At 36.3% G+C, this 13,233-nt stretch overlaps 1 protein-coding gene across 1 annotated transcript in view; it reads right to left on the bottom strand.

Annotated features, from left to right (window-relative positions):
• LOC132119590 (protein diaphanous homolog 3-like) overlaps positions 1 to 13,233 on the bottom strand; it is a 312,651-nt gene that overhangs the window by 165,103 nt on the left and 134,315 nt on the right. The window contains exons 9-15 of the mRNA XM_059529685.1: positions 12,741 to 12,846; positions 7,030 to 7,140; positions 5,806 to 5,924; positions 5,295 to 5,411; positions 2,779 to 2,897; positions 2,633 to 2,697; positions 1,676 to 1,780 (exon numbers count right to left, since the gene is read on the bottom strand). Of these exons, the coding sequence (XP_059385668.1) occupies positions 1,676 to 1,780; positions 2,633 to 2,697; positions 2,779 to 2,897; positions 5,295 to 5,411; positions 5,806 to 5,924; positions 7,030 to 7,140; positions 12,741 to 12,846 (742 nt within the window). The remainder of the gene's footprint in view (positions 1 to 1,675; positions 1,781 to 2,632; positions 2,698 to 2,778; positions 2,898 to 5,294; positions 5,412 to 5,805; positions 5,925 to 7,029; positions 7,141 to 12,740; positions 12,847 to 13,233) is intronic.

Raw genomic sequence — 13,233 nt, 5'->3', positions numbered from 1 at the left:
TTGTCTGTTTGTTCTTTTTAGTCATTCTTCTTCTACAAGTTTTACCAGAGAAAAACTCCATTAACATTAAGCAACTCATCCCAGACAATATTTTTCCAGTTTATGATTAATCAGACATTTTGTTAGACATTCTAGCCAGAGGTACAGTAGTGTTGTTCAAACGCATGCTCAGACACAGAAGAGAGAAGCGTGCCGGCACACTGGTTAAGCTCTGTGCTCCTAAGCATTCATCTTGCCAATGTCCTTTCACTTTCTAACAAAACGGATTAAGAACCTCTCCTCACCCGCATCAACAAGGACTTCTCAAACTCTGCTGGATTGTGCTTCACTAAAACCTGGCTGAGTGAATCCATTCCGGACAACACGCTTCATCTGTCAGGCTTCCAGCTGTTCAGAGCGGACAGCATCGCAAGAGGTGGTGGATTGTGTTTCTATATCAATGAAAGATGGTGTTCAGATGTAACAACTCTGAAAAAGATATGTTCTCTTAACTTAGAGGCTCTTCATAAACTGTAAGTAGGGAGTTGCCGGTACAAGTATCTGTATCAAACGGTTCACAGAGCAAATTCCCAAAGGAAGTGATCATTCATATGAAAGACATTTGCCAAGTATGGTAACCCATACTCTGAATTGGTGCTCTGCATTTAACCCATCCAAGTGCACACACACAGCAGTGAGAAGTGAACACACCGTGAACACACCCAGAGCAGGGGGAGCTATATATCCAGCGCCCGGGGAGCAACTGGGGGTGCAGTGCCTTGCTCAAGGGCACTTCAGCCATGGGTATTGAGGGGGGACGAGAGCGCTGTTTATTTATGATCACTTAAATTTAGAATTTGTCCCGTGAACCATTGGGTACCGATACTCGTACTGGCACACCTTTCTACTCGCCGTGGGAGCTTTCTTTGTTCATTCTTGTGAATGTGTACATTCCTCCGGACACGTGTGCGAGCGCAGCACTGCAACAGCTGGCTGAACGAATAACTGAAACTGAGCAACAGTACCCAGACTCTCTTTTAGTCATTCTTGGAGATTTTAAAGGAAATCTTTCCCGGGAACTGCCAAAATACAGACAGTACACCAAAGACAGTAATATTTTGGATCACTGTCATACCATAATAAATGAGGCATATCACTGAGTCCCACAGGCAGCTTTGGGGCTCTCTGATCACTGCCTGGTTCATCTTATACCAACCTACAGGCAGAAGCTGAAATCAGCTAAACCTGTACTAAGGACTGTAAATAGATGGAAAGCAGAGGGGGATTTACAGCTCACAGAGACTGTAATTTCATACATCAGTTTCTGTGAGAATATGTGCACACCCCCCCCCTAAAAAATGTCTTTGTGGTATTATAATTTCAGGCAGGAAAAAAATAATAATACAGACAATAAAAAAGTGAGGCACTCACAATTTAATTGAAACACAGGACACTGATTACTTCTACTGCTCAGCCTTTTTTGGTGTCTTGATCTTTAATTCTCAATTTTGTCAATTAACCAAACAGTCAGTCTCAAACACAGAACAAAACAATATCAAAAAAGAAAAAGGATTAAACACATAGAATCCAGAAGGGGAGACAAAAACAGTGAGAATAGAAAGAAAGGAATCTCAGCAGTAACGCCATCAAAGTGACAGAAGTGTCCAAAAAAAAAAAAAAAAAAAAACATAGGTACCTGGTTTCTATAGGACTGAAGTTCAGCTTCCAGCTCATTGATCTTCTCCTCTTTCTTCAACAACTGGGCTTGAGCTTCCTGTCTGCTCAGGAACTCCTCCTCAAGCTGGAGAACAAAACCATATCAACAGAGATAACCAAAAAGAAAAAAGATAAAACAAATGCATACAAACACACATCCCAACATTTTTTACTGATGTTTCAACACTGCTCCAATGTGTTCTTCTGTAAGTTTTAGTATTATGTACTAAGGCTGAGCACTAATTACTGAGATAAAATGATAACTACACTAGTATGCAACAAATACAAATCAAGATACAAGTCTTCACAAAAATAAAAATTGCATAATGATTAGAAGCATTTCTTTAAAAATGTCTGACTGGAACGCCAATTTACTGACTCACACCATGTCTACACTGCAAAAAAATTGTGTGCATCATAATGTTTCATAATATTTCATGCATCATAATATTTGTCAAATTAAGAAAAAAAAAGTCCACTTTGGTATGACTAATTGACCATTCTAACCCTACAACGCCAGGTAAGTTCATTTCATTCATCAAGTTAATTTCCTAGATGTAAAACCATAAATGTTTTTTTGCTAGTTTTAAAAGTTAAATAGCCATCTGGAAAGGGTGTAGTTAAAGAGCTGTGGTATGGCATCTATAGATCCGTTGCCCTCAACCACGTAGATTTTGGCCCACAATTATAAAGGAACGCTCCCAACAATCAATACAGGGGCCTTTTTAATCTCAGAATACTGTTAATTACAAATGGCTGTTTGAACGATTTCAAGTAACTTTGCCTTAATTAAAGAAAGCTAAATGGTGTGGTCGTGAATGGTCTTCAAAGGCTGCATACTTCATTAGAAGAGTCAGAGTGAGAAGAAAAAAAAACAAAACAAGGGAGGGGTGGAAGATAAAGAGGGGGGGGGGGGTGGGGGGATGGGGGCACTTGCCTTTTGAGCCAACTCCTCAGCCCTCCGTTCAAACTCCTCAGCCCTGGCTTTATCCACACACACCTCTGTGGAGAAACCATGGAGAGATTAACCATTAAAAATCAAAGTAAACAAACCGACCAATTCAAAGATAAAAGCATACACACCTAACAGGTGGCTGAAGTCCACATCTAAACGTTTGCGGTAGGCAAAGTCAGGATCTGTGCCGCTACGATGAAGGACAATTTGAGACACACACTCCTCTATGATCTTAAAATACTGAGGCCTAGAGGACAGATAACAAGAGAGAATACGAGAGAGTGATGAGGGAAGAAAAATCAATGCACTGCATTATCTTTTTGGGAATGCGGTACCACTGAATCAGGCACAAAATGAGAAAAATTGTTAAATTAACTCTAAATCCTCTGGCAGTAGCAATACTGGCTTATACAAGCTATTAACTGGTGTAATGAAAATGACTGAGTCCTTTAAATCTGCGATGCTGCTCGATACTCACATAAAACCAAAAGAGAGATATAAAATGGAAAGGGATTTGGAGAGAGACATAACAAAAGTGAGAAGGGATGACGTATGAGATATAGTAGAGTGAGCTCATCAACTGCAGTCAGGCAATAGATGTGCCCAACTCCACACCTTGAGATTTGTATCCCTATCCCTGTTATGATAATGTAAGCTCATTACATATTTAAAATATTTGTTTGTATATTATAAACTCTAGCCTTTGTGATTAAATACAGAGAAATTTTGAGAGGCTTTGTTTAAAAGAGTTAAATTAGCAGAGCTTCGGAGGGGAAGGTGGATATAATTTGAATCAATCAGGCTGAGGTGATCACTCATTTCTCAAGGCACTGTGAAGTTGATGCCCAAAATAGACCATAATAATGTCTAAAATTCAATTATAATCACTTATAATTTAAATCAGTCTCAGTATTCTAGTGCTAATAATCATGTTCACTAATTGATATATTTGACTACGGCTTAAAATAAGGTACCCAAATCAACCACATAGTGAAATATCAAATATGCTTTACATAAATTAGGTTATTAAAATCAGGTGACGATATTTTCAGTTTTAGAGTGAGTCAGCATTAAGCGTACATTAATCAACATTCCCTGACCCTAAAAAGAAATAAAGTGTGTAGTCATGGTATGAAGTGGGTATACAGTACACAGTCTATCTGCAGTGGTTTTTAAAGACGGAGTAATATATCCTGTGTTCTACATATTAGGAGCGTGCCTTTTGATCAAGACTAGGTTTAACACACCCCAGCTGTGAGCTCAAAGACATGAAAACTCTCTTTGAGCAGACGCCACAGATGAAAAGAGAGAACAACGGTATATAGGGAATGGGAAGAGAAATGTGGGCATGTGAGATGAGAGGAAGATGAAAGCAGGTCCATTCTCTTTGTCGGACACTGTCATTGGATGGTTTGTGGGCGAATAGACCAGCAGGGCGTTAGGACTGCCTGTGTAGAATAAATAGCATTCATGGACAGAGTTTAGAGAGAAATGTTCATGAGGTGAGAAGAGCTTACTGGGACGACTGGGGCAGTTTAATAAAAACTGACCAATTTACCAGCAGGACTCGAGGAGTAGGCATAGCCAAGTTATGTTTATTTAGTCAGAGCAGATTTTTTTTTAATCAGTTTAGAAACAAGTAAAGAACACTTTGGTATACTTGTATTTTAAAGGATTAACTGCAGCCAGGTCTTCCCTCCAGGTTTCTATATATTAAACAACAATTTTAATAATGTGTTTGTAATAATTTGGATACAAATCTACCGGAATTATTACAAAATACATAAAATTGTATATGTATACAAATTAACAAAATTCTATTTTAATTTAGAAATATTGCAAAACATTTTACATTTATACATATATGATAAACGATAGATAAAAGACATTATACTGAAGAACACATAGATGAAACGATTGAATAGATTGATAAAGTGGTAGAACGATTAAACGATCGGTAGAAGGGAAAACAGAGTGAAAAAAACAATCAATAAAGTGAAAGATTGACAGAAGACATAGCGATAAATATAGACATATCTCTCCAGGCAGAACATGCGCTTCTTTTGTCCTGTACCAACGCTCAGCAGACGGTCTCTATTTTTACACCTCTATTTCCCTTTGCACTTTTCTCTTCTACCAAAGCTGTTATTCTTAACACAATACAGCTCACTGGCTAAAGAGCTTGAAAAGCTGTTCTCGAACACAAAACACACTGAGTCATTAGCGAGACCTTAATGCAGAGAGATGTATGCCATTGCATCACTGGCACTAAATGAGTCCGAAATTAATAAAAACCTCAGACTAGGTTTGAAAAGGAGGAGAGGTGGCATTTTCACGAAAATTAATAAATACAAGATGAATGTAATGTCATTTGTAAGGGCCTGAGTAGGTTTTGAAAGACATTTTCTTTTATCCTTAGGTTTAATAAAGGTCCTTGTGTGTATCAAAAGGTCAAACACATATTAGCAATAATAAATGCAAAACGAACAAACTTAAAGAAACAGAAGCATGGGAATTCCGTATCAATTAAATAAAATGTTTAACAATTCAAAATGCTTCAAAGTAGCGACCCTCTGTATACATTACATGCCCACTTGTTGGGTGTTTTTTATTTTATTTTTTTATAAAATGAAATAACCCTTACTGTGTGAAACAGTCATTCCTGATCAGAAGCAGGTGCTGTAGTATGGAAAGAAAATGGCTCTCAGTGCTTGTGTTCTTCACAGAGGAGTATAACACATTAAAGACATCTCCAATATCAGTACGCACTGTGTCAAGGAGCAAACACTGCATCTGGCAAAATAAAAGCAACAAATGGAAACATACAGAAGAGAGCGTACACACTCTTTATACATGCAGCCTCGTCACAGCATGAGACTTGTAAACATTGCTAATGAAAGCAAATGATTCAGGATGATTTATAGTTATGATTAAATCTTAAGCAAACAGCATCAATACAGTCAGTGCACAGTTTTTGAAGATATTATTACAGTCTGCACATGACCAACATATTGTAGGAGGTCCTCTAAGGATCAAAGAATGAGTTGGAGAAAGAAAGAGAAGATGAAACAAGGGAGGGAGAGTTTTCTGAGCAGCATTTAAGTGTGGACAGAATATCAAAAGAAATTGCATGCATCTCCGCGTAAGAAGGATATTCTAGTTCACTCCTGATGTCCTCCAGGCGATGGGAGAACTCAATCATGTCCTCCTCTTTGTGCTCCTCAAAGACCTTCAGCTGGATATCCAGAGCATCATTTTTTACAGTGTTCAGGCTCTACAGTGTGAAGGGCAAGGGGAAACAAAGAGAAGAAAAGAAATTAAATGGACCATGCCACAGAAAACATGATATTCATTGGTCTTTTTAAATAAAGAATTTGTTGTACAGTACTATGTGGACACCCAACTCAAAGTTCCCTGTTAGTCCACCCAAACTATTGCTGGAAACTAAAGGCAAGCACACACTACAAAAATGAGGTGCGACAGACTTTATAATTGATGAACATAGTCTGGAATTAGCTGTGTACAGTGTGCACCAACACAACAGAAATCAATAAACTGCAATTTTTTTACTTTTTTTGTGTACACTTGGCCTAAGCTGCAAAAAAAAAAAAAAAAAAAACATTCTGATGTCAGAATCACAGGCACATTAACATTTCCTCAAACAACTAGTCAGTATTCAGAAAACTGGTGGGAGTTTTGCTCATTTCATATGCAAAGAGGTTAGCCAATTAGAATAGAGGTCAACTACTTATAGAAGTCTAAAAAAGTTTAAAGCAGCAAAAACTGCAGTTATATTTCTAAGGCACAGTTAGAAAAATAAATTGATGGAAAAAATTATATACAACTGCTTTTGTTGCAAGAAAGCATAACTAGCATTTTAAGTGAACTAAGGACAAAATACAAATATGTGGAATATTAGCCACTTTATGAGAGAGAAAAGAGAAACAGTGAAAAAACACTATTTTCAAAAATGTGCATTTAGAAAGAGAAAATAATCATTTCACTTTCATTCCATCTCTTTGTATTCCCTAGTCCTGTTTCTGAGGCAGCTTCTGTTTTGAATAATAAATAAGACATGTGTGAGGCATTAATCTATCTCACTTGCTCACTCTCGGCCTTCCATTTCACACACTCATTTTCTCCTGTTTTGTTCAGGCAGTTTTCAGTCGTTTGCTGATAGAACATAACCACATTTAAAATGCCAAGAGGAGACAGACCGAGAGAAAGAGACCAATCCAATACTGGCTGTAGGTATTGATTCAGCAGTGCGACCTCTCCTTCAGGCCTCATAAATTATTCGCAGACCCATTTTACAATATTTCATTCAAGTGGACAACTCATTTAAATATTAATACACAGGCAGTGGTCGAGCTGCTTACCGGCAGGATCTCTCGCAGGCCGCAGCGCATAAATTCATTTCGGATGTGCAGCCTGAAGTCCAACTCATCAGGAGACGTTACAAGGGCATTGATGAGCTGCATGCAAGCCACCTAAAGAAAGAAGACAGCATTCAGTAAGAGCATGTTGTGTTTATACATATAAACACAGGTTTGAGGGTATGCATTTAAATTCTTTGTAACAGTGTTGAATTACAAAAATGATTATTTGGATTAGGAATAATTAAATTAAATTTGTTGAGCCATTTAAGTGAGAGAGAGAAAAAAAAGTGAAAAAAAAAAATAATGTAAATGTAATGGTAACCATTTGAAGAATGTTAAATATACAAGGTAAATTTATCAAAAGTGACAGTGAAAATATTTTACATTGTAAGACAAATTACATATAGTAAATAATAGCTGTTCTTTTTATCTTTCTGTTCAAAGAGTGCTGGGGAAAAAATGCATCACAGTTTCCACAGTAAAAATATTAAGCTACATAACAGTTTTGAACATCAGAAATTAGAAATGTTTCTTGAGCACCAAAACAGCATATTAGAATTATTTCTGAAGGATCATGACACTGAAGACTGATGTAATGGCTAGTGAAAATTCAGCTTTTCCATCACAGGAATGATCAGTGATGTGTCAGTGATTTTTAATTAGCAATAGCATTGGCAAAAACAAAATTTGACAAAGCTAGAAAGCAAAAGTACATGGCCTTGAAAGTCTCACTGAAGCTTGTTTTGAAGGGAATGTGTATGAGACTGCAGTTTGAACCTGCTGAAGAGCATCATTGTGATTTATGATCACAGAGCTCTCAACCAACATACTGGATTTCCTCATCTCAGTCACAAACTACTATTCATCTCCTCAAGCAACAAAGAGCATCAATTATTGACCAGCCTTCTTCATGACACTCTAAATCACGTGTTTATTTAAAAGGCACTGGTAGATTCAGGGAACTGAGCCATATTGAATAGACAGTGAACTGTCTGTATAGCTCTGTGTGTCTGTACCTCCTGTTCACATCATGTCTGATGATGCAATAATTTTTTTTTTTTTACACAACAAACCACGCCAAATCCAAATTATTTATAGAGCCGAGTCTCAACTTAACAGGCTGTGATGGCACAAGGCTGGTTACCATTCTGGTAAGGATTTGACCAATAGATTCATACAGTAACAGAAAAGTTTTCTCTTTTTAATTATTATTCATTAAAAAAGGACAGGCCAGTAAGAGTCATCGTGCTGTATGATTTGGATTCACCATGTTCATAAGTACAATACATTTTAATGACAATCAGGATGCTACACACCTGATTTAATCCATTTAATAAAGCATTCATCAGCTATTCAAACAGTAACTCCTGCGTTCACGAGTCTTTTGAAAGATGCACTAAATGGACAGACTCACAGGACTGCTGTATTATGATTCATTAATCAATTCCGGATGATTAATCAAAAATTCTATATTTTTACTTAAAGGTATAATCCATAACTCAAGGCACAAAAGATACTGAATAAAAATTTGTCTATAATGATGGGCTGTATGCTTATATTTTTCTCAGCAAAAAGCAAGAAAAATGGCCAGAATAAATCTTTTACAGGCAAAACCCTTTGATTTAAGAGCCGATGACACTTATGTTTGTGTGGCTCAGCCATTGAACTGTGGGAGGAATCTCAGGGAGGAAAGCCTATGAGCCTATAAAAGACACTTGCTGACAGCTTTCATGAGAGAAAAAGAAAAACATATCTGCCATTAATAACTGTACCGTCGTCTTAATTCTTAATTCTTAATTCTTCTCTACTTCACATGCCTGGCGAGAGATGGGAGTGGTAAGATGACAGGATGCGGAGAGAAAGAGAAAATCTATTCCTGTGAGAATCACTCACTCTCCATTAGCTCAGAGTAATACAGTGTTAAAAGAAACATCCACTAAACATAGAGATGAAAACACAAATTATGCAGAGATAAAAACTATGCTGAATCATTTACTAACTCCCATGGATAAACACACACACATTCAAAACCAAAATACTTTGTTTCCACAAGCTCTTGAAAAATTTCTCAAAATAAACCTTTCCAGTGCAGTGTAGGGTCGACCCTGAGCGCTCCCTGCCTCTCACTCCTACATTAACAAACTGAACTTTATGCAGTCTGGGCGAGCATCTGTTCAAAGATACAGCCCGTAAATATCTCCAGCAAGAACAGAAGAGTGGAAAGAAAGAAAACTCCAAACTCTTCCCAGCAATAACAGTCTTTGATAAATGATTCATACGTTTAAAAGATCACAGCTGACTATTAGCAAACAGGAACAATAACCAGTCAATCAAAAAAAAACATTACTAGAGGCCTCTAAACACACCAGTTCTCAGTATCCTTCATGGATATAAACCAGCATGCCTTGGATATTTTTTTGGCTAATTTTCTCCTCTCAACAAATCCTGTCTAATGGTGAAAAACCAACCAATAAGGGGCTGTTTCCTGTGTGAACTGCTATTGTAGCACATGCAGTTGCTTCGTATTAACTATTAAACACTATTAAAAGCTTCTGGACTGGAAGAGGAATTATTTGTGCATAAATTCATGTTAAACATAATATTTTGCATCAGCACTCTAGTGCCGCAGCACTACTTAAGATTTTGCACTCTGCAGGTGACAGCAAAGGATTCAATTCTGTCATTATGTCAAACGAATATATTTTAAGATGCAACATTAACTGCTGAGTTAGCGGTTTATCCTGAATGCAGGATATGAGAAAGCATGTGAACGTGCTCTATGCATGTTCGAAGGGAAAGCTCAGTTCCTCTTTCACCTCCCTCTGCTACCAATTAAACTAAAACATGGCTTCTCTGATCAGCCTTAACGATGAAGCCACGCAGTTAAGGCAGGCGAACCAGTATATTTCATTCTGTAGGATGAAATGGGAGCAGAGGAGCAGAGCAGATCTTGAGTATTAGCATGCATGCTATAGTTAAATGTGTGCACACATTTGCATACTGCAAAAAAAGAGCCCAGAGAACAGTCATAACTTTTATACAATTTTTTTTACTAAATTAATACTTTACAGAGGGACAGAAAGTTACATAGACCAATTGATAGATGATAAAACAACAGATAGAATGAAAGACAGAACAAAAGATCATGCAGAAGACATGGCACAAACGGATGAAACAAACAACAAACGGAAGATAGAGATTAATCGATAGACAGAACAATGTATAGATGGAACGATGGATAGATAGAATGAACGATAGAATGACAGAGCGAACGATAGAACCACTGATAGATAGAACAATAGATAGAATGAAAGACAGACAGAAAGACTTAAACCCTTTAATTATTCAATGATAAATTATAAATGACCGATTTATTTTTTACATCTTTCAGTGCTCTGATTTAGTCATGATCTATTTCGTTATTAGAGTCAATCATGGTTTATGAATGTAGAATATTAAATGAAGTTAAAATTTCTATTGCTGGAGTACTTAAGAAAATGGTCTATTACAAGATTTGTAATTTACAGACCCTGACTCATGCTGCACTTCTGTCTTATTTGATGGCACAGGACTAAATACCCCTAATCAAATTATTATTATTTTATGGAATGATTATGGTAAATCTCAGCAGCGATGTTTGACTAATGCCAGTTTATGCTTTCCAATGCAAATGAAGAGCTGTAACTGGTGGCACCAACCTTTGTGCTTTACAAGTGTCCTGGGCCCTTACGCATGCTGGCTAAACAAAAGGTCATGATGATTTGTAAGAAAGGGACAGGAAATAAAGTTAGCTTTATAATGTTTAATAAAAAACTAAAACTAATTTCATACATGCATAAGCACCGAATGGCTTAAGGCAGCATTAAGCATCTTATATAAGTTTTTGAAATGCATTCTTGTACAAAAGACTGGTCGTTAAAAAGCAGACATGCTCATTTGTTTTCTGATCCTTTTCAGCTGCTGGGGGATTTTAAAGTGTAAATTGCATTTTAGAGGTAATTCAAAACCTGTGATTCATTATATTTTAAGTCACTATCAAGCAAATTGCTGATGCTTCATCTCAGCATGGCCATTTACCAGCTCTCAAATCTCTGAGGGAAACTTTTAAAATGGAATAGTATATAAAGGAAATGTATTTCTCCATCTGAGCAATGCACACAACACCAGTCTGTCACAATAATGCAAACAGCACTGTGAAATGGGTAGTGTTACTTTATTACTGAAGTGCTAATTAATAGACAACTAGGGATTTTAAACAGATATTTGTGCAATCACTGAGAAAAAATAATAAAATTCTGAATCATTATTTTTCATTTTTCTTTACAGTAAAACAAAATAAATCTTGAATTAAAAGATTCTAATTGATGTAAACCATTTTCAGTAAATAAATAAATACACAAAAATAAAAATATACATTTACATTAATATACGTTTATTTATTTAAGACTGAAATTCAGCAAAGTATTTCTGGCAAATTAAATCAGTATTAACAAAACTGATCTTTGCAATGCAGAAGAAACACAGAGGCTGCATTAGAAATTTAGATAGATTTACACACCGTTTAATGAAGCTTAGAGGTACATTAAATATTTTAACCTACAATTATAAATGCATGAATGTTTTGATATTTTAAACCTAAAACACCGAAAACTTATGTTTGAAAAATTAATTTTAAAAATGAAAAGGTATCTTAAATGTGAAATTAAAACCACCAGTAGGTGGCAGCATGTCACTGTTAAGTGTGTCATTGTGACTGAACAGAAACATTTAAATGCTTGATTCATTCAGGAATGAAACACCATGTTTGCTCAGAGACGCAAACAGTACTGTGGCTGTTTGAAAAAATGATTTTTGTTGGGGAAACAGCATAAACAGGAAATAGGGTGTCTTATTATTATTAACTACTTGTTTATTGAACTGTTGTATAAAATCAATATCACATTTGTAATCATGCTTGCTTTTTGAGATAAAAACGGCACTCCTCTTGTGATATTAACTATATGGAAATGATATAAATATATACATTTTCTGCCCTATATCTTAAACTATAACTATATATTTAAGTGCATTTTAAAAGACTGATTCATATTAAATTTTTGCATTGGTCTGAACTCTAAACAAAAACAACAGTTGTACTGAAATTGCATCATTGTCTTCCAGCAGGTGGAGCGTTTGGTAGAAATATAACTTTCCCCTGTAATGGCAAAATGCAAAGCAGCGCTGCAACGGACTTTAAATGTGCAGCGCTCATCTTTATTTCATGAAATCATAGCCTTTTGAAGTTTAATCATCACATTAAGCCATTTCACAATTCTGGTCTTTCCATCCCCAAATTTAAGATCTCTTGATATCAAAATTAAGACTTTCTTGTACAATTTAAGACTTTTAAGGCCTTAAATTTGATACAACTAAAAAAGTCTTAAACTTTTTAAGACTTTTTAAGACCCAGCAGAAACCCTGTTTTTTACTTTAAATGTAGCCATCACTTGGAAAGAAAAAAATCTACATCTACAGATCACAGTGCTCATTTTCATTTTCTTTAGAGAGTGGCACCAGTGGCACCATCTATCTACAAGTTTCTTTCTTTTTCAGCTATTCTAGGTGTAAATATGTATATGTGACTGAGTGTGTATTGAGGTCATGAGGGCATTGGGCTGTATCAGCACAAGACGAGTAAACAAGAAGGCAGATGAGGAGCAGTAAACGCTTACCTGTAATTGGACCGAGCAAACATTAAGACCTTGAACGATAGGGTTAAAGCGGGCCACCCCTCTTCCCTCAGTTGCCGTGGTGATGGCCTCAAGGACCTTCTCCAAACTTCATGCAGGAAATAAGTAAAAGTAAAAGTAAGGGTCATGGGCTTTGATTTGGCTTTACATTTTTCGCAGAGTTATGCTGGGATTGAAATTCTGGTATGGAGGACTCTGCGTGCACTCACTGCTCCAAATATACTTTTCATGGAAACAATCGCGGCTTTTCAGTGATGAGCTGATATTTAAAAGAGTGTGTTTAATGAAGTAGTCATAAATGCTTTATGCATCTGAGATAAATGATATGCTTATAACCTGAATGCAAAAAGACCAAACTATGGCTATAGCCACAAACTATATATATATATATATATATATATATATATATATATATATATATATATATATATATATATATATATATATATATATACACACACACACACACACACAC

The sequence above is a fragment of the Carassius carassius genome, chromosome 38, assembly GCF_963082965.1.
Source record: "Carassius carassius chromosome 38, fCarCar2.1, whole genome shotgun sequence".
In the NCBI taxonomy this organism is placed as follows: Eukaryota; Metazoa; Chordata; class Actinopteri; order Cypriniformes; family Cyprinidae; genus Carassius; species Carassius carassius.
The sequence above is the reverse complement of the archived record's forward strand: the minus strand, read 5'-3'. Positions and strand labels throughout refer to the sequence as shown.